This window comes from Chrysemys picta, chromosome 8 (genome assembly GCF_011386835.1).
Source record: "Chrysemys picta bellii isolate R12L10 chromosome 8, ASM1138683v2, whole genome shotgun sequence".
NCBI classification, from domain to species: Eukaryota; Metazoa; Chordata; order Testudines; family Emydidae; genus Chrysemys; species Chrysemys picta.
The window spans coordinates 80353737-80378615 of record NC_088798.1 but is presented as its reverse complement, the minus strand read 5'-3'; the positions used below and the strand labels follow the sequence as shown (position 1 = coordinate 80378615).

Sequence of the window (24879 nt, the reverse complement as noted above, 5' to 3'; positions counted from 1 at the left end):
TGTCCACTGGGGTGGAATGGCAGGGTGCACAGAGCCTCCCCCCCTCCCCGCATTCTTACACATCTGGATGAGGAGGCTATAGAACATGGTGAGGGGAGAGGGTGGTTATACAGGGGCTGCAGTGGCAGTCTGTGATCCTGCTGCCATTCCTGAAGATCCACCAGACGCCAGAGCATGTCTGTTTGCTCACGCAGCAGCCCCAGCGTTGCATCCTGCCTCCTTTGATCTTCCTGCCGCCATCTCTCATATCGAGCGTCTCTCCTCTCCTCATGTTGGTCCCTTCTGTCCTCACGTTGGTCCCTCATGTCCTCACGTTGTTCCCTCCTGTCCTCACGTTCACAGGCAGCTTTCCTGTACTTTGATACCGTGTCCTACCACTCATTCAGATGAGCTGTTTCATTGCGGGTGGATTCCATGATTTCCGCGAACATCTCGTCTCGCGTCCTCTTTTTCCAGCGCCTTATCTGAGATAGCCTTCGGGATGGAGGAGGGAGGCTTGAAAAATTTGCAGCTGCTGGAGGGAGGGAGGGAAAAAAGGGAGAGAAGTATTTAAAAAGAAACATTTTACAGAACAATGCTTATACTCTTTCACGGTGAACAACACTATTGACATTACATAGCACATGTGATTTCTGTGAAAGGTCGCATTTTGCATCTTAATATTGAGTGCCTGTGGCTTGCCTGTTAGAGATCACAGATGCAGGTCCGGGCAACAGAATTCGGCTTGCATGCGGCCATGGTAAGCCATTGTCTTTCGGCTCCTTCGACCTCCTTTCCCACATACCAAACAAAGCCCGTTGAGTGCTGCGGTTTTCCTGTTAACCTGCAGCAGCAGAAAACAAACTAACCCCCACCCCCATCCAATTCTCTGGGATGATCGCTTTATCCCTCCCCCCACCGCGTGGCTGGTATCAGGGAAGATCCCTGCTAGCCACACGTGAAAAGCTCAGCGCCAATCCCCCCCCCCCCTGCGCTTGGCTTACTACAGGGAAGGATTTCTTTTCAGCCACAGGCAAACAGCCCAGTAGGAAGGGCCACCTCTGTCCCCTTAATTAAATTCCCATATTTCAACCAGGTTACCATGAGCGATATCACTCTCCTGAGGATTACACAGCGAGATAAAGAATGGATGTTGCTTGAATGCCAGCAAACACCGGGACCATACGCTGCCAGGCGTTGTCAGGCAATGATACCAGATTACTTGTTACTAGCATGGCGTGGTCAAGTGTCCTACCATGGAGGACGGAATAAGGCATAAGACGGAATAAGAAACCTTGTGGCAAGGCTTTTGGAGTACCTCCAGGAGAGCTTCATGGAGATGTCCCTGGAGGATTTCCGCTCCATCCCCAGACACGTTAACAGACTTTTCCAGTAGCTGTACTGGCCGCGAATGCATCCCAAGTCCTCAGGGCAAAGTAATCATTAAAAACCGTTTGCTTTTAAAACAAGTTTTATATTTTAAAAGGTAAACTCACCTGAGGTCCCTTCCATGGGGTCATGGTCTTAGATACTGCCTTGGGAGGGTTGGGAGGGTACTTCAGTCAGGCTGAGAAAAAGATCCTAGCTGTTGGGGAGAACGGAGTGCTGTGTGCTCTCTGCAAGCTCGTCGTCCTCCTCCTCCTCCTCCTCCTCCTCTTCCCCATCCGCAGAATCCTCAGGTGTGGCTGAGTTTACCCCCGCCTCGGAATCCACGGTCAGAGGTGTGGTAGTGGTGGCTGCCCCCCCTAGAATTGCATGCAGCTCAGCGTAGAAGCGGCATGTCTGTGGTTCTGACCTGGAGCGACCGTTTGCCTCCTTTGCTTTTTGATAGGCTTGTCTGAGCTCGTTAACTTTCACACGGCACTGATCTGAGTCCCTATTGTGGCCTCTCTCCATCATGCCCTTGGAGATTTTTTCAAAAGTTTTGGCATTTCGTCTTTTCGAACGTAGTTCAGCTAGCACTGAATCCTCTCCCCATTTAGTGATCAGATCCAGCACCTCCCATACAGTCCATGCTGGTGCTCTTTTTCGATTATCGGACTGCATGGTTATCTGTGCTCCCCACGCTGGGCAAACAGGAAATAAAATTCAAATGTTCGCGGGGCTTTTCCTGTCTACCTGGCCAGTGCATCTGAGTTCAGATTGCTGTCCAGAGCGGTCACAATGGTCACTGTGGGATAGCTCCTGGAGGTCAATACCGTCGAATTGTAGCCACACTAACCCTAATTCGAAATGGCAATATCGATTTCGGCGCTACTCCCCTCATTGGGGAGGAGTACAGAAATGGATTTTAAGAGCCCTTTATTTCGAAACAAATGGCTTCGTTGTGTGGACGGGTGCAGGGCTAATTCAATTTAACGCTGATAAATTCGAATTAAACTCATAGTGTAGACCAGGCCTTAGTCTGATAACAGTATGATACTTCTGAGGGTATTCTGCACCAAAAAAATAAAAATTCTGTGCACAATATTTTAAAATGTTGCAAATTTTATTTGTCAAATAAATGTGGAGGCTCCAGCATGGCAGTGGTAGCACAGGCCTGCCCCAGAAACATCCCAGGGCCCTGCCCCTCCTTGTGGGCAGGCAAGCTCTGCAAAGCAGGATCCAAGTGTGGTGGGATCTAGGTGTGGGTTGAGAAGGGTCTGCGTGGAGTGGTGTGGGGGAGGGATCTGGTTGCATAGGGGCTTGTCGTGGGGAGGGTTCTGGGTGTAACGGTAATGGAACTCTGCATGGGGGTCCAGGTGAAGGTGGTTGGGGCTCAGCGCGGGGGTGGGGTCTGGGTATGGAGGGACAGAGCTCAGCAGGTATCTGGGAGTGGAGGACTTAGTGGGGGATCCAGATGCTGGGGATGGGGGGCTCAGTGGGGTGGGGATCCAGGTGAAGCTGGTTGGGGCTTGGTGGGGTGATACAGGGGAAGTGGGGCTCATTAGGGGGCTTCTGAGTGTGGGGGAGTGAGGCTCAGCAGGAGGATCTGGGCATGAGGGGGTCTGAATGCACGGGGATTAGGCATATGGCAGGTGCAGTTCCCTTTACAGGGATCCCTCCCCATGCAGCTGAGGAGTGATGGGTGCAGGAAGTGTGTGTGTGGTGAGTTTGCAGAGCTTCCTGCAGCCGGGGGAGAAATTTGGGGGTGGGTCTGACCCAGCCCTGGATGCTGTGCAGGGGAAGAGGAAGTCCTGTCCTCCCCACTCCACCCGGGACTAGCAGATGAGCCTAGTGCAGGATAGGAGCCACCAGCTGGGTCTTCCCAGTCCCATTTCCTGCCCCACAGTGATTTATCTCTCTGCTGGCTGCCCTGGGCACCAGAAACATATTGCTGGGGAGGGCCACATGACCGCACTTGTGGCTTCCCTTTGGTTCTCCACCAGAAAGTCATTTTTCTGGTGGGAAGCAAATAAATCTGCAGGGGACATAAATTCTGCATATGTGCAGTGGTGCAGAATTTCCCCAGGCATAATGTATGAGCCCTACCGCAGGGGAATCAGGCTATTTCCTTTAAAGAGCAGAAGATGGTTCTATTAAGAGGGCACCTTATGGTGTTGGAGTGAGACTGCAGAGAATGAGACACCCCTGTTGGGAAGACCCTGAGGCCAGGGGAAATGCTCCAGCTAAGAAGGGCTGGGAGTAGCCTGTTATGACAGAAGGGACTCTGACCAGTCTGTGTAGGAACAGGATTTTATAATGTTCCATAAGAATAATTTCATACTGTCAGCCACCCTTTTTGAATAGCAGAAAGGAATGACAGACCAGAACCATCCTTATGACTGATTATGGTCACCCTTTTGTTTTAGGATAAGTTATAATGTCTGCTATGGTTTCCTATATGTATTACAAATTAGGCACTCTAGTTAAATATACATTTCTTTGTTTTAAGGTTTTAGTAAGTAAGAGACAGGATCTTGTATTGTATCTTTGTTAAGGAGATTAGAGGAATGTTGAGGGCCTAAAGCCCCAATGTGAATTGTTTTAGTTATACGATTTAGCAAGGCTTGATTTACTTAATAAATCAGACCCTAAGCAGGGCTCTTGTGATTGAGTGGAAAAAACCATGCGTTGAGTTTGTTTGGGGATCTAAGAAGGGAAATTGAGGTGAGGGACTGCAGGCAGGGCTGCCATGAGACCATCAGGGGAGCTGTGATGGGGCCACATGGCTACAGTTACTTAAACACTTAGCCTACTTCCTGTTAACTTTCAATGAGACTTTACCTCCATGGCTTTGTCAGTTTCAAAACTAAAACTTTGGCAAGTTTACATAGTCCTGCAGTTTGGACTATGGGGATATAGACTGCAGTGTGATGCTGTAACTCCCTTGGTGGAATGGATGTTGCAAGCATGAACAAGAGTTCCTAGTTCACATTCAAATTGTCCTCTTCAAACAGGACTACATTAATATGAAGTAAGAACTTCAGGACTGCAGTGTCCATGTGGGGGAATTATAGTGTGGCACTTTGGTGCACATTGCGATCCACACCCGTCTACAGGGCCGCATTTCAGCTTAAGCAGTACAAGAGAGCAGAAGAGGGAATGAAAGGGACAAAAATATATTGCATGGTAGCCAACTCGGCACAATTTTAGAGTGTGGTGGTCCTGTTGTTCACCACTGCACACTGCTCTCCCCTGGGCTGCAAGCAGGCGCTGTAGCGTTATGTGCATACTAAGGGCTCAGTGCATCGTGCTCCCATAACCCGCCTGCTCCACCTGGGACAGGCGCTTCTAGCGCTGGCTGTGGGTGCAGCTGGCCGGCTGGCTCGCGTCAATTATGTGCTTCGCACATGCGCAATAAGAAAACGTCGGCCGACTGCTATCTTCTGCGCATGCGTACACGCACCTACATGGCGGAGAGCACACGCATGGGGGGGAGCGTGGACGCATGCGCGTTGACGTGCTACGCAGACTGATGGGAGGGATTGAGTTTGTTATCGCGAGTTTTGTGGGGTAAGCTTAGAAGTGGAGCGGAATTTGAACTCGCGAGCGGAGCCGGAGCCGGAGCCCCGTTGCGGGCCGGGCCAGGTAAGCGGGAGAGTCCGGGGGAGGGAGCGCGCGCGCTGGCAGGTGGAGGCGTTCCCTGCCCCGGGCCTGGTGGCGGGAGGGGGCTGGCCGGTGCCGTCACTGTCGCCTCCGCGCTGCTGCTCTTCCCTGAGGGCTGGTGTCGGCGACCGCCGTTAGCTTCCCCGGACTGGGGGCGGGTTTGGGTTGTCCCCTTCCCCAGACAGGCCGGAGCTGGGCACACGGAGCCCCCCTTTCCCCGGGTGGGGGTCGGAGCTGACTGTCCTTTCTTTCGTTCTCCACTCTTCCCTCCGCGGAGGCTGATGGGTGGCAGCGGTTGAACCTGACAGACTCTGCAGTAGACTGAGTTGTGTGTGTAGAATCATAGAATATCAGGGTTGGAAGCGACCTCAGGAGGTCACTAGTCCAACCCCCTGCTCAAAGCAGGATCAATCCCCAACTAAATCATCCCAGCCAGGGCTTTGTCAAGCCGGGCCTTAAAAACCTCTAAGGATGGAGATTCCACCACCGTGGGCGGCAGTTTTGTATAATTTTTGGTGGTGCCCAAGTGGATCTGTCCCATCCATAGGACAGACCGGGGCAACTGCCCTGGGCCCTGTGCTTTGGGGGGCCCCTGCTCTTCAGGGGGACACAGAGTCCAGGGTGGAGGCCTGGGGGATTAGCAGGGTGCCTGGTGCTGACAGCAGCGAGCAACCCTGCCCCCACTCTCTCTCTTCCCACCCTGCCCCCACTCTCTCTCTTCCCACCCTGCCCCCTGCCCCTGAGCAATGCCGGGAGCCAGCGAGGTGGAGCGGAGTGGGCTGGGGCCAAGTCACTCGCTGCTGCCAGCGCCAGCCCCCCGCTAACTCCCCAGGCCGCCCTGGACTCCGTGACCCCCTGAAGTACAAGGCAGGGGTAGGCACCACCATGTCGTGCGATGAACACTTGACAAAATTACTGGACTTAGTGACGAACATTGGGGCTGGGCGTGGTATTATGTCATTCAACTCATAAAATAGCACATATTTTGCCACACTGAAAGAAAAAAAACCCAGTAACCTAGCTAATAATAATAATAAATTCAATTCATGTAATTAATGAAGTGTGTGTACTGTATATACGATTAATGAGAAATGAAAATAAGCTTGCTTTGGGATTTTACAAGGCACTTATATCATTTAAACACATTTGGTACCTTAAGTAATGATAACATTTCTTGCAAATCACATAAATAGGGAACCCATGGTCCCCTTCCCTCACCCCATTGCAAAGGCACAGAGGTTATTGCTGGCTGCCCTAGGGCTGCAGAAAACCCTATGGGCAAAACATATGGAAAGAAGAGGATCAATTTATACAGAGGGTTGAAGGGGACTATCATAGTGCATTAATTAGCACTTAATAAATACATCAAAATTAAATACATGACAGATTTTACTTCATGAGAAGCTCCAGAGAAAGAAGACCCAGAGGGAGTAATGGTAGGGGCAATCCCAGGGAGACCAAAGTCTTCCCCCTCTGCCCTGTGGGTGGAAACACTGATAACTATTACTATAGGAGGGAACAATAGAATGGAATGCCCAGAAGAATGAATGACGTGGGGACAATTTCCTGAAGGGACCCTAACCCTTACAGAGCTTTTCTAGCTCCGACATTTACATTTCTACACAGGGTGGTTTGGCCCACAGAAATAAAAATCTGCACATCTTCCATGTGTTTTTGGACCAATAGAAAAAACCAGGTACAATTCAAGTGACTTTTAAAATTGCTGAGTTATAAAACTGAGTTAACAAAATAAATGAGCTTCTGAACAATCAGAAAATATACTTCTCAAGTGAAAAAACTATAAATGGACTTCTTTGCAAAGAAATTGTAAGTTTTCTTACAGGAAAAGCCACCAGCTGTCTGGAAAGGAAGAGATTAATTTCATTGAGGCAAGTAATTCAAATATCCAGAGAATTGCTGTGGCTGTGGCTTCCCCTCCCCGTACTGTGGAGGCACAGCCAGGCAGGTCTGCAGCTACAAGCAGGCGCCCTGCCTCAGGTGCAGCTCCCATTGGCCTCGCTGGCCAATAGAGTGGGAGCCTCCTGGCCAATGGGCTGGGGAGGGGGGGAGGCAAAGGGGGAGATTGTAGGGAGCTCTGGAGCAGGGGAGGCAGTGTGTGTGTGGGGGGAGTTGTCTGGTACAAAGGGGGGGCCCTCTGGAGAAGGGTGACCGTGGCACAGGGACTGTTGGAGGTCTCTCGGGGGGGGGGGGGGCAGAGGGTTGTGTGGGTCTCTGGGGTTGGGGGGAGTGATGGATGGAGCCAGCTGCAGCCCAGGTCTGCTCTGCGGGGGGTGGTGGTGTTGCTATAGCCCTCTCAGGAAGCCTCCTCTGTACTGTGTATTTTATGCCAGCCCCGGGGTGCCTATCGCTGCTCCTTTCCCCCGCCCCCGGCTCCATTTTTCTGTCCTCACAACCCCCCAACTGTGTCTGTGTGTGCCTCTGAGAGTGACAGACTTCTGGGGGTCTCTCTGCCTGCAGCTCTCTCCCCCTCCCTGCTGTGGAGTTGTGGCCAGGCAGTTCTGTCACCGCCCCCTGCAGCTCCCATTGGCTGGGGTTCCCGTCCAATTGGCTGGCAGCCGGGTCCGCGCTGGGGCCTCTCTGCAGCACGCAGGGACTCCGGGGCTGAGGGGAGCTGCTTGTGGGGAGGCGGGGGAGCTGCCCCCGAGGTGAGAACACCCCACATTGCCGACCCATGGTGCAGGGCCCCCCAAAGCCTGGGGTTTGGGACCCGGGGCCCAAACATTGGTGGAGCTGGGCCCACCTTCATGAATGTTGGTGGAGCATGGGCACCACAGGCCCATATAACTCGCCGCCTATGTCCACCACCTCCCTAGGTGACCCATTCCAGTTCATCACACCTTCCTAATGAAATAGTGTTTCCTACTATCCAGCCTAGACCTCCCCCACTGCAACTTGAGATCATTGCTTCTTGTTCTATCATCTCCACCACTGAGAGCAGCCAGTGTAACCAGTGACTATCTTAGAAGAACATTCAGGTTGCAAAGTCGAGCCCTCAGAAGTCAGGGAATGACAGGATTCACGTGCCAATTGCAACTGTAATTCAGCCCTCTTGTGCATATTTATTATTACACAGTTTTAGGTGCCCACATAAATTTTATAAGAGACACCCTTGTCTTATTCAGTGCATGGGATGGGAGGTGTTCCCTGAATGAATTATCTTGGTTGTTCGATGTGTGACCTTATTTACTGCATATTTGCAATTGTTACTATGGCTGCTCAGTGCTACTGGAAGTCAGACCTTAGGGTCTTAAGTTGGGTACCTAGAAAATGAACACACAATTAGTGACCATCTGAAAAGTTTGGTTTAAGTGATTGCCTAGCAAGCAACATGGAGGAACTTAGTGGCAAAAGGCAGGGTAGAATCCAATTTTGTGGACAGCATTCAACTACTTTAACCCTGTGATTATCCTTTCTCTTCCAGTAGTCCCATGCTTCATTCACTATGTCTTCTAGCTGTTGCAACAAACGAAACAGACAACAGCCTCCTGTTAATAATGTTCCTTTAATGTATTTTTTGTGTACTTTTCTAAGATGTTAAAAAAGCAAATGGGGGTGGGGGGGATAACAGATTCCTTCTTGTGGTATCATACTGATATCCACATGGTTAATTAGCCTCTTTGTGGACCTGCACTAGAGAGGAATGGGGCACCTTGACTGTAGTTTTTACAGATGTTTGCTGACAGCAGAGGTGTGGTAAAGACTTGGGAATCTTGAGTTCTATTCCAAACTCTGGAAGGGAGCATGCACTAGTGGACACATTTTTCTGTCCATTTCCCCAAGCTTGACCACCTCTGCCCTATCCCAGGCCTATCTCTATCCCACTACTGGCTCCTTGTACTAGTCTCCGTTTTTTAGCCTTCTGTTCCCAGTTCCAGTCTCCTTGCTTAGTAAGCCCTAGGTTCACTTCTCCATATTCCCTGTCTTCTTATTCTTGTCCAGCCATTCCCAGTTCACTCCCCTGCTTCCTGATGTTTCTTGTGTGCTGCATTCCTTGTCCCCACTAGCTTCCAATCTCCCTTTCCAGACTTCTCATCTTATCTGTGTTCTTGCATGCCCCAGCTCCTTGTCCTAGTCTCTTTACCCAGCCAGTCATAGTTCACTCCCTGCACCCTGGCTCATTGTCAGATTTGTCTCCCCTTTCCTCTCCCTCTGGCTCTGCATCTATTCTCAGTTCTCTCCACCCACCAGCTCCCTGTGTTGCATCATTTTCCTTCCCTGGCTCCCAGACCTAGTTTACTGTCAGCTCCTTGTCCCAATCTACTCCTGCCCTGCAACCCCATACACTTGAATCTAATGGCTTTCTCCTCCACACTGCGTGGGTGGGAGTGGTCATAGAAAGCATAGGAGAAACAGACTCTCTGCTGTCAGCTCTAGTGCCCAGCCAAGAGAAGCTATTGAGTGCTTGTAGTGCTAGGCTAGAGGGAGCATAATCAGTCACTCTGTGGGCATGGCATCTGTGCAGTTTTGTCATTTGCTGGAGCTATGAGGAAATGGAGTATGCTCTGTGGTGTTAGGGGGCTTATTCCTTCACCCTCTCACTTTTCTGGTCCTCGCATGAACAGAGAGCAACAATACCCGAAGTCCGATGGTGCAAACAATTCAATGTTTTTATTGGGGTGAACTTCCAGCAAGCATGATTCCAATTTCCTTCCTCAGTGTCCCCCTTCCCAGCTCTGACACCACAGAGCCTTGCCTGTGTCCCTGTTCCCGTTCCCATTCCCACTCCCTTAGCGAAACATGATTCCAATTCCCCCACCCACCCCCCATTCCCTGTTCCCATTCCCCCCCTTACTTCCTGTTTGACCGCAGACTATATAGTAAAACTTGAGTTCTGCTTAGCTATACCTTAACCAATCAATCCTAACATATTATAACATGATTATTAACCAATTATATCCCACCACCTTAATTGGTTTACACCCAACAAAATTAATTATACAGCAGACAGAAACAATCACAGAACCAGACAGAGATTATACAGACAAACAATAGGGAAGTGGAGACTACAGTGATAGAACAATACAGAAATTAGGATTTCACATCCCAGCTATTGATAAGTGAGTTCTTGCCAGACAGGATGCTATCAAACTAAGTTTCCTTTTACATCTTCTAGGCTGTAGTGTGCTGTGACACCCTTGTGTTTTGTCTAATTTTGTAAGCAAGTAGTTTTTAAGGGAGGTGAAACTTGGGGTACACAAGACAAATCCTACTCCTGAAAGGGGTACAGTAGTTTTGAAAGGTTGAGAGCCATTGTTCTAAAGCAGCAATGTCCAATGACTTCCTCTAGGTTTTTGGCTTCCAAGTCAACAAGGCATTTTTGAAAATTTTACTTGCCTTGAGAGGCTGGTAAATATAATTGACAACAGCAGATTTTGTGGGAGGTAAAGCCATCCTATGTTGACTCTTCTGCAGAGAGTTTTGCCTCTTGTCAAATTGAAAGAACTGGTTGGAATATCTGGAGAGCATTGCTTATATTGTGAGTAGAGGTGATATGCAAAAATTAGAAGGAAGTTTGGCTTTGCACTCTGTCCTATTTTTGCTGTTACCAAGAATGAAATAAATGAGTATGTGGATCCTATCAGTCTTGCACTAACGTTGTAAGGTTCAGGTGTAAGAATCTTTCATTATGTTTTCAAAGAAGCATTACTTCAGGTAAGTAAGTTTACCAAACTTTGTGTAGCTCAAGGGTAGGAAACCTATGGCACACGTGCCGAAGGCGGCACGCGAGCTGATTTTCAGTGGCACTCACTATGCCCGCGTCCTGGCCACTGGTCTGGAGGGCTTTGCATTTTAATTTAATTTTAAATGAAGCTTCTTAAACATTGTAAAAACCTTATTTACTTTTCATACAACAATAGTTTAGTTATATATTATAGACTTATAGAAAGAGATCTTCTAAAACATTAAAATGTATTACTGGCACGCGAAACCTTAAATTAGAGTGAATAAATGAAGACTTGGCACACCACTTCTGAAAGGTTGCCGACCCCTGGTGTAGCTTCTAAGAGCCTGTGAATGGGCTTGGGCTGCAGATTTCTTTCCACAGAGCTTGAAAAAACCAGTGAATCGTGGGGAGGTGAAGGGGTGGTGGGAGAGAGCACAACGTGATGTCATACAGAGTCAGTTTTTTGTTTAAAAATGAGTTCAGCCCTTGTAGCTGTGAAAAGAGATGCACTGCTCTCTTCCAGAAACTGCAGATAGAACTCCTGCAACTCAGCTCTGCCAAGTAGCTGCTAAATGAAATTAATAAGAACCTGGTCGCTTTTGTTACTCTGAACCTTGGGCTTGTATCTATTAGCTAACTATAAAAGTATATTAACATGACCTTGAGTAGTTTAGTTAACCTGATGGGTTAAATATGACTTAGTTTAGACAGCGACCTTAATGTGTAACATTTTGTCAGCAGATCATGGGTAAAAGCTCCTAGAACCATCGATGCCAGCTTAAGTGATAAACATGCAAGTCACTGCCTATGCTGTTGTAACCCCCCAAGTAGCAGCAAAATGTCACAATTCTCCCTCTTCCCAGCAGTGAATGTTATGGCAACTGAGCCTTTCATGAAGATGTTGGCCTGAAATATTTTAGAATCTTCTCTTCCCTCCCTCTTAATTTTCTTTGGGGTCTACTAGGTTTTGTTTGCTGGTTATCCTTTGAGATCCTCAGAGGGAGGGAATTAAGGAAGGGGAAGTGTATCAGAGTCAGGTTGAAATTTGCAGATTGTTTGTGTTAGGAGTAGAGCAGAGCCAGGGATGTAGCTTCCTGTTTTTTTACTGACTGGTGCTGGTTACAGAGAATCTCTGTCCCTTGGCAGCCTTGTGTGGTTTTGCTGTCCCTGTACTAGCTGACAGCTGCCTCAAATGGGATTTGAATGGGATTTGCATTTCCATGGGGTCTTAATCTGATTTGCATTTTCAAAAGGCAGCAACAGACCTGAAAGGAGTGTGGAGAATAGTCTGATATGACCAGCTTCAGCTATGGGCAGAAACTTTGTTCATATAAATTTAAATAAAAGATGTACATTGAGGATAAAATCTGAATAGTTTAATGGACTCGTAAAGGTGAGTTAGAAATGTTTTTCTCAACCATTTCTAAAAAACAAACTTTTTGATTAAAGTAGGATAAGAATGTATTTCTGGGGTAATTTCAAATTGACTTTGTATTTTTTTCCTTTATAAATCCACACTACATGCTGTTAGTCATAGTTCATTTACTAACATTGAACAAGGCAGTGGGAAAAATGATCCTGTGCATGAGTATAAAATCTGGTCTGATATTACTGACACAATATCAATGCTTCTTAATATCACTAGTATCACTATTCCTAGTTAGTCCTTCTTTTATGAGCCGTGAAGAATCTAGAGTTTTAACTACCAAGGTAACATGATATAAAAATCTTACATTTTAGAGTCCTTCTTGTCTGGCCAGATGTAGAGGTTATAAATGCCAAATTTGGTGACAAAACACATGTTAAGATGATATGCTGATCATAAAGGAAAAGATAAGGAGTCCTGGATTCTGTTTCCAGTTCTGCCCACACTCACTGTGGTAATCTAATTTCTCTACCTCAATTTTTGTGCTGTAAAATGGTATTTATTTCAGAGGAGGATCTGTGGCTTAAGTAGGTACTTGTATGGGGGAAAAAAAATGCAAGAAGAAGGGGATATAGTAAAATGGAAAGGCAGCTAATTTTAACCTAATACAAGGAAACCTTTTTTAAGACAAAACTTGTAGAACTTGCTGCCACCAGATTGAGACCAGCATCTTGGTAGAATGCAAAAGAAGAATGACATGTTTATCAACAGCAATGCCATCAGTTAAATTAGGTGTTTAAAAATAATTGTTTAGAGCAGTGGTTCTCAACCAGGGGTACGTGTACCCGTGGAGTATGCAGTGGTCTTCTAGGGCAGAGGTGGGCAAACTATGGCCCGCGGGCCACATCCGGCCCACGGGACTGTCCTGCCTGGCCCTTGAGCTCCTGGCTGGGGAGGCTAGCCCCTGGCCCCTCCCCCGCTGTCCCTCCTGCCCTGCAGCCATGGAAAGGGAGCCGGGGGATTGGATAAGGGGTGGGAGGTTTTGGGGGGGCAGTCGGGACGGGAGCAGGGGGCAGTTGGATGGGGCGGAGGTTCTGGGGGGCGGTCACGGATTGGGGGACTGGGAGAGGGTTGGATAAGCATGGGAGTCCCGGAGGGGGGGGCTGTCAGGGGGCGGGGTTTGGATAGGGGATGGGGAATGGGGGGGGTTTGGATAGGGGTAGGGTCCTGGGGGACCTGTTAAGGAGCGGGGGTGTGGATAGGGTTCAGAACAGTCAGAGGACTGGGAGCAGGGGATTGGATAGGGGATGGGATCCCGGGGGTGGTTAGGGGCAGTGGTCCTGGGAGGGGGTGGTTAGGGGACAAGGAGCATGGGGGCTTGGGTGGGGGATTCTGAGGGGTGTGAGAAGTGGGAGGGGTTGGATGGGGGCGGGGGCTGGGCTGTTTGAGCCTTTCCTACCCGGCTCTCCATACAATTTTGCAACTCCAATGTGGCCCTTGGGCCAGAAAGTTTGCCCACCCCTATTCTAGGGGTACATTGATTTATTTTATAATTATATGGTACAAATGAGGAAGTAAGCAATTTTTCAGTAATGGCGTGCTGTGACACTTGTGTTTTTATGTCTGATTTTTTGTAAGCAAGTAGTTTTTAAGCAAGTTGATGGTACGCAAGACAAATCAGACTCCTGAAAGGGATACAGTAGTCTAGAAAGGTTGAGAACCACTAGTTTAGAGGGACAAAAGCCTCAGCAGAGACTGGCTTATGGTCTGAGGACACTGATATAGGGGTTAGGAAGAAACTATGTACGGATAGGTTATTCCGTAACAGACAACTGAAATTTTTCACAATTCCTATACCAGGGGTAGGCAACCTATGGCACATGTGCCGAAGGCAACACACGAGCTGATTTTCAGTGGCACTCACACTGCCCGGGTCCTGGCTAGCGGTCCGGGGGGCTCTGCATTTTAATTTAATTTTAAATGAAGCTTCTTAAACATTTTTAAAACCTTATTTACTTTACATTCAACAATAGTTTAGTTATATATTCTAGACTTATTGAAAGAGACCTTCTAAAAACGTTAAACTGTATTACTGGCACGTGAAACCTTAAATTAGAGTGAATAAATGAAGACTCAGCACACTACTTCTGAAAGGTTGCCGATCCCTTTCCTATACAAAGCTTTGGTACTGACCACTCTAAAGAACAGGATACTGGACTAGATGAACCCAGTGATCTGAGCTTGCAATTGCTATATTTCCAGGTGCTTAACAGTGGCTGGTATGTACTTCAGGAAAGTGGTGAGGGTTTGCTTGTGAGCTAGATTTTGATATGGCTGGTGGGTTTTTTTGTGCGTGTGTGTAGTGGTGAGGAGCAGCTGTAAGCCTCAATTAGGGTTTTAATGTCTTATTACAAAATGGACTGAAGGCCAGAATACTTGTTATTTATGGTACAAGATGTATAAAAACAAATGGCATTTCATTTGTAAACTTGAGTCAACTGTTAGTAGTTAATTCTTGGTATGTCAACTTGTGATGCTCTTCCAAATGATTATGCTGTACTTAACCTGTTAACCATATGTTTCTCTTATCAGGTTAGCCTATGTTTTCAAAAGCAATTAAGAATAAGCCTCAGACTCAGTAGATAAGTAGACTAAATACATGAACCCTTTTAGAAATAATTCAATTTGTTCTCATTCACTCTACTCCAACTATTCATACCACTCCACCATACCATAAATGTTTATACAGTATTTAGCAGCATCGAGTAGAGTAAAATACACCCAGTACCTGATACCACATATGGACATAATTAACTTCAATAGAAACACTGGAACTACTTGCATGCATAAGTGTTGGTAGAATTAGGGTCTAGGATTAAGCCTTTGTCTCAAATTGTTAGTTTAATCTTAAAGACTGACAGGTCTGTAGTTTTAAGTGGCATCATGCAACAGTATAAAGAATTGAAAGTCTTGAGTAACCTGGCTGAAACATTTAATTACAAAATGAACTATGCCCAAAAGGCATCAATTTGGACAGTTTCTTCAAGAATGAACCGTTGGTGGTGGTCTCTCTATTTTAAACATATTGGGCTAGATCCAATGGAGCTGAAGTGTGTGTATTTAGTCTGAACTATTTTATATTGCATCTTCTGTATGTTGAACTTAAGTTTTAACCATCCAATGATGTACTGTAATTAGTAATCGGGTCTCAGTTCAGAATTTCCCAAGCTTTTCTGGTTTTCTACCTGGAGAACACAATCTTTTATTTTTGGTAGTAGAGAGATATGACTAAGAACCTCCATAGGGTATTTAAATACCCTATGGTTTGAATAAATCTGAATTGAATGCCAACATAGTAAAGAAGCAAAAAATTAGTGTGTGGAATAGCAAAGGCATACTGAAATATCTGTGACAGATGTCTTCATATGTAGTTGAACTCTGTCTCTTGGGGACTCTGCAGATTGCTGTGAGGGAACCAACCACTAGATCCCCTGTGCTTTAAGCAGAGTCTGAACAGAGTCCACGCATAGATCTTATCTTGGGGTCCCTGGCCATACTTTCAGGATGCAGGTCTTCTGTTTAGCACCCATTCTTGACAGTTAAGACCCCAAGTTATAACTGCCTAGCCCCTGGTAGTGCTTACTCTCCCCTCCCCAATAGCTTAAACACACACTCTTTCACAACTCTAGTCATGTGGGCATTCTGAATCCACAGATAAACTCTTTGAGGACAAGTGATAGGTCTAACACAACTTATACACAGACTTTGCACAGGATTCCTAGCCGTTGTTGGTCTTTATTTAACTGCACGAGAACTATGGCGGGCTATACAAAACGAAACTCTACACACCTTTTCCTGCCTCAGTTTCCTCATCACTCCTGAGCTTTCTTTGGGCTAGGGTCAGTTTTCTAACGATGTCCAGTGTCCTCCTGCAATACATTACTTGTCGTCCTAACCATGGAGCCTCTCTCATCTGCTTGCTCCTCAGTCAGCTTGCTTTGACCTTTATTGTTCCTGAAGCTAAACTGGATCCACTGTGTTTTCTTTTAAAAAAAAAAAAAAAAAAAAAAAAAAAAAAGCCAAAACTCTTCTATTCCTCTCCTTCCCAGAACTCCCTATGGTTCTGAGTCTTCTCCAGCTGTGTTTCTAGCAGGGATGGGTTCCTGGCCCTATGCTATTGAACATTTGTATCAATAACCCGAAGAAAAAAATAATCACAGATAGTTTACAGGTGACACAGAAATTAGGGGTGTGGTAAATTGTGCTGTATCAGTGACCAGTCCCCTTTGCTGTTAGGATCTCTTGGTAAGCTTGGTGCAAGCCAACAATATGAATTTTAATATGGCTAAATAAAAATGTTCACATCCAAGAACAAAGATAAGCTATAATCACAGAATGGGGAACTATCCTGGGAAGCTGTGACTGAAAAAGATTTGCAGGTTATGATCAGCTGAACATGAGCTCCCAGTACAATGCAGTGCCAAAAAGGCCTAATGTGATCCTTAAAGGTATAAAGAGGGGAATCTCAAATTAGGAGTGGGGAGATGATTTTACCTTTGTATTTGGCACTGGTGAGACCACTGCTGGAATAAAGTACCCAGTTCTGGGATCCACAGTTCAAGGAGGAAGTTGATAAATTGGACAGGGAGAAGAGCCATGCAAATACTGAAATAATTAGAAAACATGACTTTAAATATAGTGACACTCAAGGAGCTCAGTCTGTTTTGCTTAACAAAGAGAAGGTTAAAGGGGTGACCTGTTCAATCTGTAAATACATAGGTGGGGGACATATATTTAATAATCAGCTCTCCAGTCCAGCAGACAAAGGTATAGAAATAGAAGCTTGAGAAATTCAAACGGGAAATATACATAAAATTTTAAGTAATCAACAGTAGGAGCAACTTACCCAAGGTTGTGGTGTATTCTCTATCTCTGGTAAATTTTTTTTTTTAATCAAGATTGAACCTTTTTCTAAAAGATTCTCTAGTACAAACAGGAATTATTACAGGGAAGTTCTAGGGCCTGTGTTATAACAGAGACTAGGTGGTCACAGTGGTTGGTCCCTTCTGATCTTGGAATCATGAAAACCCATCTAGTGGTTTTATTTATTTATTTATTTCTTCCTCTCCCTTTCCCCCGAAAGGCTAGCATCAGCACCTTGGGGTCTTTGTTCTGTAGTTGAATATTATCTCAACTCCAGACACCAGCACCATATTGAGGGTTTGGGGAAAACTTGTTCTCCCAATTTTTCTAGTAATATCTTCAATCCCTGTGTGTCTCTAATTCAGAAGTTGCTTGACGCTTTCTGGTGTGTGGGAAGAGGGCCAAGACTATAACAAAAGAACTAATTAATTCATGGAGGATAGGGCCATCAATGGCTATTAGATATGATGGGCAGGGATGGTGTCCCTAGCCTCTGTTTGCCAGAAGCTGGGAATGGGTGACTGGATGGATCACTTGATGATTACCTGTTCTGTTTATTCCCTTTGGGGACTAGGCATTGGCCACTGTCGGAAGACAGGATACTGGACTTTGGGTCTGCTTCTTTCTAGAAAACTTCTGCCTATAGCATCTAATCTGCTAAATGCAGAAATTTTTGGTTGATGTTCTATGGCCTGTATTAGGCAGGCCAGGTGAGGTTATCATAATGGTCCCTTCTGGCCTTAAAATATGATTGTGGGATTTAATATTCCAGTATCATCTAAAATTAGAACAGTTTGATCCCAGGCTGAGTTTGTGACTAAGTTAATATTAATTTATAGAAATCATAATTGGGAGATAATTATGCAACCTTATTGTGCCATTTTAGTAAGCTTTCAGAGGAGAAACACTTCTAACATAAAATGCCCTGAAACTAGCAGTTAATCTGGCAGCAGTGCTGTTCTTAATATTATTTCTTGCCCTGTCTGTTATGACTTTGGTCTCTACACTAACTGGATGGTATGCACAGTAGGAAACACTGTAGATAGACTAAATGTGAAGTTTGGCATGATTTACAGTATCTCATTAACAGCATGACTTGGCTCTTAATTTGTATGCCTTTCTCTTCTATCTTACAAAACAAAGCCACTGAATAATAGTATTAAGTATTAACCCAGATACTCTTCTCTGGCCTTCACAGACAGTATTTGCTCTGAGTTATGAGGTGTTCATTCAAACGAATCTACTTGTGAAAAAAATGAAATAAACTCGAAGGTTACGTTTCTTTAGTTGGACTTAAATTGCAGTATGAATGTCAAACAGAATATTAGAAAAGGTTTGCACTTCAATGCTTAACTAATAACTATAATATTGAAAATGTAAACTTGCCACTAGGCACAAGTTTGTCATTAACATGTCAGAAAAATTAAATGTAATAAAAGCATGGCAAAAGTTGGTGCTAGAAAACGGATTTAAGGTAATGGACTCGTGGAATGGAAACTGAATATGTACAGAGTAATTTTTTTAGTTTGACTTAACTATAGCAAAAGCTTTCTATCTGAATTTATTATGTAGATGAAAGTTCAACACCTCCAAAGGTTAGAGGGGTTGGGTTTCTACCATGCCTGTACAAGATGAAACATGGTTAGAACTAGGGCTGTCAAACAATTAATTATGATTAATTGTGAGATTAAAATAATCGCAAGATTAAAAATAGAACATTTATTTAAATATTTTTGATTTCAAATATATTGATTTCAGTTAAACACGGAGTACAAAGTGTACAGTGCCTGCTTTATATTAAATATTTGCACTGTAAAAAGAAAAATAGTATTTTTCAGTTCACCTCACACAAGTACTGTAATGCAATCTCTTTATTGTGAAAGTGCAATTTACAAATATAGAATTTTTTTTTTACATAACTTCACTCAAACACAAAACAATGGAAAACTTTAGAGCCTACAGGTCCATTCAGTCCTACTTCTCTAAGATTGTTTACATTTACGGGAGATGATACCTGCTGCTTATTTACGACGTCTCTTGAAAATGAGAACCGGCATTCACGTGGCACGGTTGTAGACAGCGATGCAAGGTATTTACATGCCAGGTATGCTAAATATTTGTATGTCCCTTCATGCTTCAATCACCATTTCAGAGGATGTGCTTCCTTGCTGATGGGATCTGCTTGATAACAATCCAAAGCAGTGCGGCCGACACATGTTCATTTTCATCATCTGAGTCAGATGCTACCAACATAAAGTTGGTTTTTGTTTTTGTTTTTGTTTCTGTTTTGTTTTTTGATGGATTGGATTCTATAGTTTCCAGATCGGACTGTTGATCTTTTAAGACTTCTGACAGCATGTTCCACACCTCATACCTCTCAGATTTTGAAAGGCACTTCAGGTTCTTAAACCTTGGGTGGAGTCCTGTAGTTATCTTTAGAAATCATAGACTTTAAGGTCAGAAGGAACCGTTATGATCATCTAGTCTGACCTCCTGCACAATGCAAGCCACAGAATCTCACCCACCCACTCCTCAAATCATGGTTTAAAGACTTCAAGGTGCAGAGAATCTTCCAGCAAGTGACCCGAGCCCCACGCTGCAGAGGAAGGCGAAAAACCCCCAGGGTTTTTGCCAATCTGCCCTGGAGGAAAATTCCTTCCCGACCCCAAATATGGCCATCAGCATGTGGGCAAGACTGACCAGCCAGACACCCAGGAAAGAATTCTCTGTGGTAACTCAGATCCCACCCCATCTAACATCCCATCACAAGCCATTGGGCATATTTACCGCTAGTTGTCAAAGACAAATTAATTGCCAAAATTAGGCTATCCCATTATACCAGCTCCTCCATAAACTTACCAAGCTTAGTCTTGAAGCTAGATATGTCTTTTGCCCCCACTACTCCCCTTGGAAGCCTGTTCCAGAACTTCACTCCTCTGATGGTTAGAAACCTTCATCTAATTTCAAGTCAACTTCCTGATAGCCAGTTTATATCCATTTGTTCTTGTGTCCACTTTGGTACTGAGCTTAAATAATTCCTCTCCCTCCCTGGTATTTATTTCTCTGATATATTTATAGAGAGCAATCATATCTCTCCTCAGCCTTCTTTTGGTTAGGCTAAACAAGCCAAGCTCTTTGAGTCTCCTTTCATAAGACAGGTTTTCCATTCCTCGGATCATCCTACTAGCCCTTCTCTGAACCTGTTTCAGTTTGAATTCATCCTTCTTAAACATGGGAGACCAGAACTGCACACGGTATTCCAGATGAGGTCTCACCAGTGCCTTGTATAACGGTACTAACACCTCCTTGTCTCTACTGGAAATACCTCGCCTGATGCATCCTAAGACCGCATTAGCCTTTTTCACGGCCATATCACATTGGCGGCTCATAGTCCTCCTGTGATCAACCAATACTCCGAGGTCCTTCTCCTCCTCTGTTATTGCCAACTGATGCCTCCTCAGCTTATAACAATAGTTCTTGTTGTTAATCCCTAAATGCATGACCTTGCACTTTTCACTATTAAATTTCATCCTATTACTATTACTCCAATTTACAAGGTCATCCAGATCTTCCTGTATGATATCCCAGTCCTTCTCTGTATTGGCAATACCTCCCAGCTTTGTGCCATCTGCAGACTTTATTAGCACACTCCCACTTTTTGTGCCAAGGTCAGTAATAAAAAGATTAAATAAGATTGGTCCCAAAACTGATCCCTGAGGAACTCCACTAGTAACCTCCCTCCAGCCTGACAATTCACCTTTCAGTGTGACCCGTTGTTGTCTCCCCTTTAACCAGTTCCTTATCCACCTTAGTTTTCATATTGATCCCCATCTTTTCCAATTTAGCTAATAATTCCCCATGTGGAACCGTATCAAATGCCTTACTGAAATCGAGGTTGTCAAGGCTGTATCCCCACTTTGAACTTTAGGGTACAAATGTAGGGGCCTGCATGAAAACTTCTAAGCTTAACTACCAGCTTAGCCCTGGTCCGCTGCCACCATCCCAAGGCTAGTTTCCTTCCCTGGGTAGCCTTGAGAAACCTTTCACCAATTCCCTGGTGAATACAGATCCAAACCCCTTGGATTTTAAAACAAGGAGAAATTAACCATTCCCCCTCCTTCCTCCCACCAACTCCTGGTGAATACAGTTCCAACCCCCCCTTGGATCTAAAACAAGGAGAAATTAACCATTCCCCCTCCTTCCTCCCACCAACTCCTGGTGAATACAGTTCCAACCCCCCTTGGATCTAAAACAAGGAGAAATTAACCATTCCCCCTCCTTCCTCCCACCAACTCCTGGTGAATACAGTTCCAACCCCCCCTTGGATCTAAAACAAGGAGAAATTAACCATTCCCCCTCCTTCCTCCCACCAACTCCTGGTGAATACAGATCCAACCCCCTTGGATCTAAAAACAAGGAAAAATCAATCAGGTTCTTAAAAGGAAGGCTTTTAATTAAAGAAAAAGGTAAAAATCATCTCTGTAAAATCAGTATGGAAATTAACCTTACAGGGTAATCAAACTTAAAGAGCTCAGAGGACTCCCCTCTAGTCTTAGGTTCAAAGTACAGCAAACAAAGATAAACACTCTAGTAAAAGGTACATTTACAAGTTGAGAAAACAAGGGAAAACTAAGACGCCTTGCCTGGCTATTTACTTACAAGTTTGAAATAGGAGAGACTTGTTTAGAAAGATGTGGAGAACCTGGATTGATGTCTGGTCCCTCTCAGTCCCGAGAGCGAACACTCTCACAAACAAAGAACACAAACAAAAGCCTCCCCCCCCCCCCCCCCCCGATTTGAAAGTATCTTGTCCCCTTATTGGTCCTTTAGGTCAGATGCCAGCCAGGTTACCTGAGCTTCTTAACCCTTTACAGGGAAAAGGATTTTGGAGTCTCTGGCCAGGAGGGAGTTTATAGTACTGTACACAGGGCAGCTGTTATCCTTCCCTTTATAGTTATGACAGAGGTAAATTAGATCCACTGCATTTCCTTTGTCTAAAAAAAATCTGTTACCTTCTTAAAGAAGGAGATCAGGTTGGTTTGGCACAATCTACCTTTTGTGAAACCATGTTGTATTTTGTCCCAATTACCATTGACCTCAATGTCCTTGACTACTTTTTCCTTCAAATTTTTTTCCAAGACCTTGCATACTACAGATGTCAAACTGACAGGCTTGTAGTTGCCCGGATCACTTTTTTCCCCTTTCTTAAAGATAGGAAATACGTTAGCAATTCTCCAGTCATTTGGTACAATCCCCGAGTTTAGATTCATTAAAAATTCTTGCTAATGGGATTGCAATTTCATGTGCCAGTTCCTTTAATATTCTTGGATGAAGATTATCTTGGCCCCCTGATTTCATCCCATTAAGTTGTTTGAGTTTGGCTTCTACCTCGGATGTGGTAATATCTATCTCCATATCCTCATTCCTATTTGACATCCTACCGTTATCCCTAAGCTCCTCATTAGCCTCATTAAAGACTGAGGCAAAGTATTTGTTTAGATATTGGGCCATGCCTAGATTATCCACTTCTTCTTTCTTAGTTTTCTTCTTATTTATATGGCTATAGAACCTTTTACTATTGTTTTTAATTCCCTTTGCAAAGTCCAACTCTATATGGCTTTTGGCCTTTCTAACTTTATCCCTATATGTTCTGACCTCAATAAGGTAGCTTTCCTTGCTGATCACTCCCATCTTCCATTCCTTGTAGGCTTTCTGCTTTTTCCTAATCACCTCTCTGAGATGCTTGCTCATCCAGCTTGGTCTACAACTCCTGCCTATGAATTTTTTCCCCTTTCTTGGGATGCAGACTTCTGATAGTTTCTGCAACTTTGACTTGAAGTAATTCCAGGCTTACTCCACCTTTAGATCCCCAAGTTCTTCAGTCCACATCTCACATTGGTACCTTCTTTGTGTTTTGTCAAATCTGCAGAGAAAGTGTTCTTAAATCGAATATGTGCTGGATTGTCATCCGAGACTTCTATAACATGAAATAGATCGCGCAATGAGCAGAGGCATACAGTTCTCCCCTAAAGAGTTCAGTTACAAATTTAATAAAAACATCATTTTGTAACGAGCGTCATCAGCAATGTAATTGTGGAATCTTCATTTGTTAGTGCAAGACTAGAAAATAATTTGTATTCATATCCCAGGTGGAAGAAACAGCATTAGCAGACTTGTCTGCTAAAATATGGTCTGATTTCTTATCAGAATTTTTTAAATAATTGGCTGCTCCAGAAGAGCAATAAGCTTCAAAGCCTGCTTGCTAGTTCCCAGTTCATGTTGGCTACACAACTTCTGAACCTGAGGATTTAGCTATTTTATTTGTTTTATCCCCTTCAACTGATTAAATAGTTTGCCAGCTTTTAAGTAGCACTTGCAGAGTATTGTCACTGCATTTTATTTTACTTGAGGCTGGCTGTCCCAGTGTTACAAAGTGGAAATGTTTATCTTGGTTTTTACTTTCTTAAATGAGCAGTGTCTGTTCTTTAATTTTATTCTTCAAAATCCACTACACAAAGGGTATGTCTACACTACGGGATTAATCCAAATTTACAGAATTCGAATTTTGTAAACAGATTGTATAAAGTCGAATGTATGCAGCTACTCTAAGCACATTAATTCGGCGGTGTGCATCCATGTACTGGGGCTAGCGTCGATTTCCAGAGCGTTGCAATGTGGGTAGTTATCCCATAGTTCCTGCAGTCTCCCCCGCCCATTGGAATTCTGGGTTGAGATCCCAGTGCCTGATGGGGCAAAAAATGTTGTCGCAGGTGGTTCTGGGTACAGCCTCACCCCTCCCTCCATGAAAGCAACGGCAGACAACCATTTTGCGCCTTTTTTCCTGGGTGAACACTGCAGACTCCATACAACGCAAGCATGGAGCCCGCTCAGCTCAAGACAGCAGTCATGAACATTGTAAACAGCTCTCGTGTTCTCGTGCAGTTTATGCTGAACCAGGACCAGAAAAACGAGGAGAGGAGGAGGAGGTGGCGACGGCAGCACAGCGACAAGAATGATGAGGACATAGACATGGACACAGAATTCTCTCAAACCGCGGGCCCCGGTGCTTTGGAGATCATGTTGTTAATGGGGCAGGTTCTAGCCGTGGAACGCTGATTCTGGGCTTGGGAAACAAGCACAGACTGGTGGGACTGCATAGTGTTGCAGGTGTGGGATGATTCCCAGTGGCTGTGAAACTTTTGCATGTGTAAGGGCACTTTCATGGAACTTTGACTTTCTTTCCCCTGCCCTGACGCGCTAGAATACCAAGATGAGAGCAGCCCTCACAGTTGAGAAGCGAGTGGCGATAGCCCTGTGGAAGCTTGCAACGCCAGACAGCTACCGGTCAGTCGGGAATCAATTTGGAGTGGGCAAATCTACTGTGGGGGCTGCTGTGATGCAAGTAGCCAAAGCAATCACTGAACTGCTGCTATGAAAGGTAGTGACTCTGAAAAATGTGCAGGTCATAGTGGATGGCTTTGCTGCAATGGGATTCCCTAACTGTGGTGGGGCGGTAGATGGAACCCATATCCCTATCTTGGCACCGGACCACCAGGGTACCCAGTACATAAACCGCAAGGGGTACTTTTCAATGGTGCTGCAAGCACGGGTGGATCACAAGGAACGTTTCACCAACATCAACGTGGGCTGGCCGGGAAGGGTTCATGATGCTCGCGTCTTCAGGAACACTACTCTGTTTAAACGGCTGCAGAAGGGACTTGCTTCCGGACCAGAAAATAACCGTTGGGGATATTGAAATGCCTATAGTTATCCTTGGGGACCCAGCCTACCCCTTAATGCCATGGCTCATGAAGCCATACACAGGCAGCCTGGACAGGAGTCAGGAGCTGTTGAACTACATGCTGAACAAGTGCAGAATGGTGGTAGAATGTGCATT

At 45.2% G+C, this 24879-nt stretch overlaps 1 protein-coding gene across 12 annotated transcripts in view; it reads left to right on the top strand.

The window, feature by feature from the left end:
- The first annotated feature begins 4805 nt into the window (after window positions 1–4805).
- SPDL1 (spindle apparatus coiled-coil protein 1) overlaps window positions 4806–24879 on the top strand; it is a 61767-nt gene continuing 41693 nt past the window's right edge. For 2 of the 12 annotated variants that reach the window (XM_065554861.1, XM_065554855.1), the window contains exons 1-2: window positions 4853–4989; window positions 18936–19071. In XM_065554861.1, coding sequence (XP_065410933.1) covers window positions 19065–19071 — 7 coding nt within the window. In that variant the 5' untranslated portion in view covers window positions 4853–4989; window positions 18936–19064. Of the gene's footprint in view, window positions 4990–11636; window positions 12087–18935; window positions 19087–24879 lie in introns of those variants that run through there. The other 10 variants (XM_065554857.1, XM_042850779.2, XM_065554862.1 and 7 more) reach the window with 7 other exon arrangements.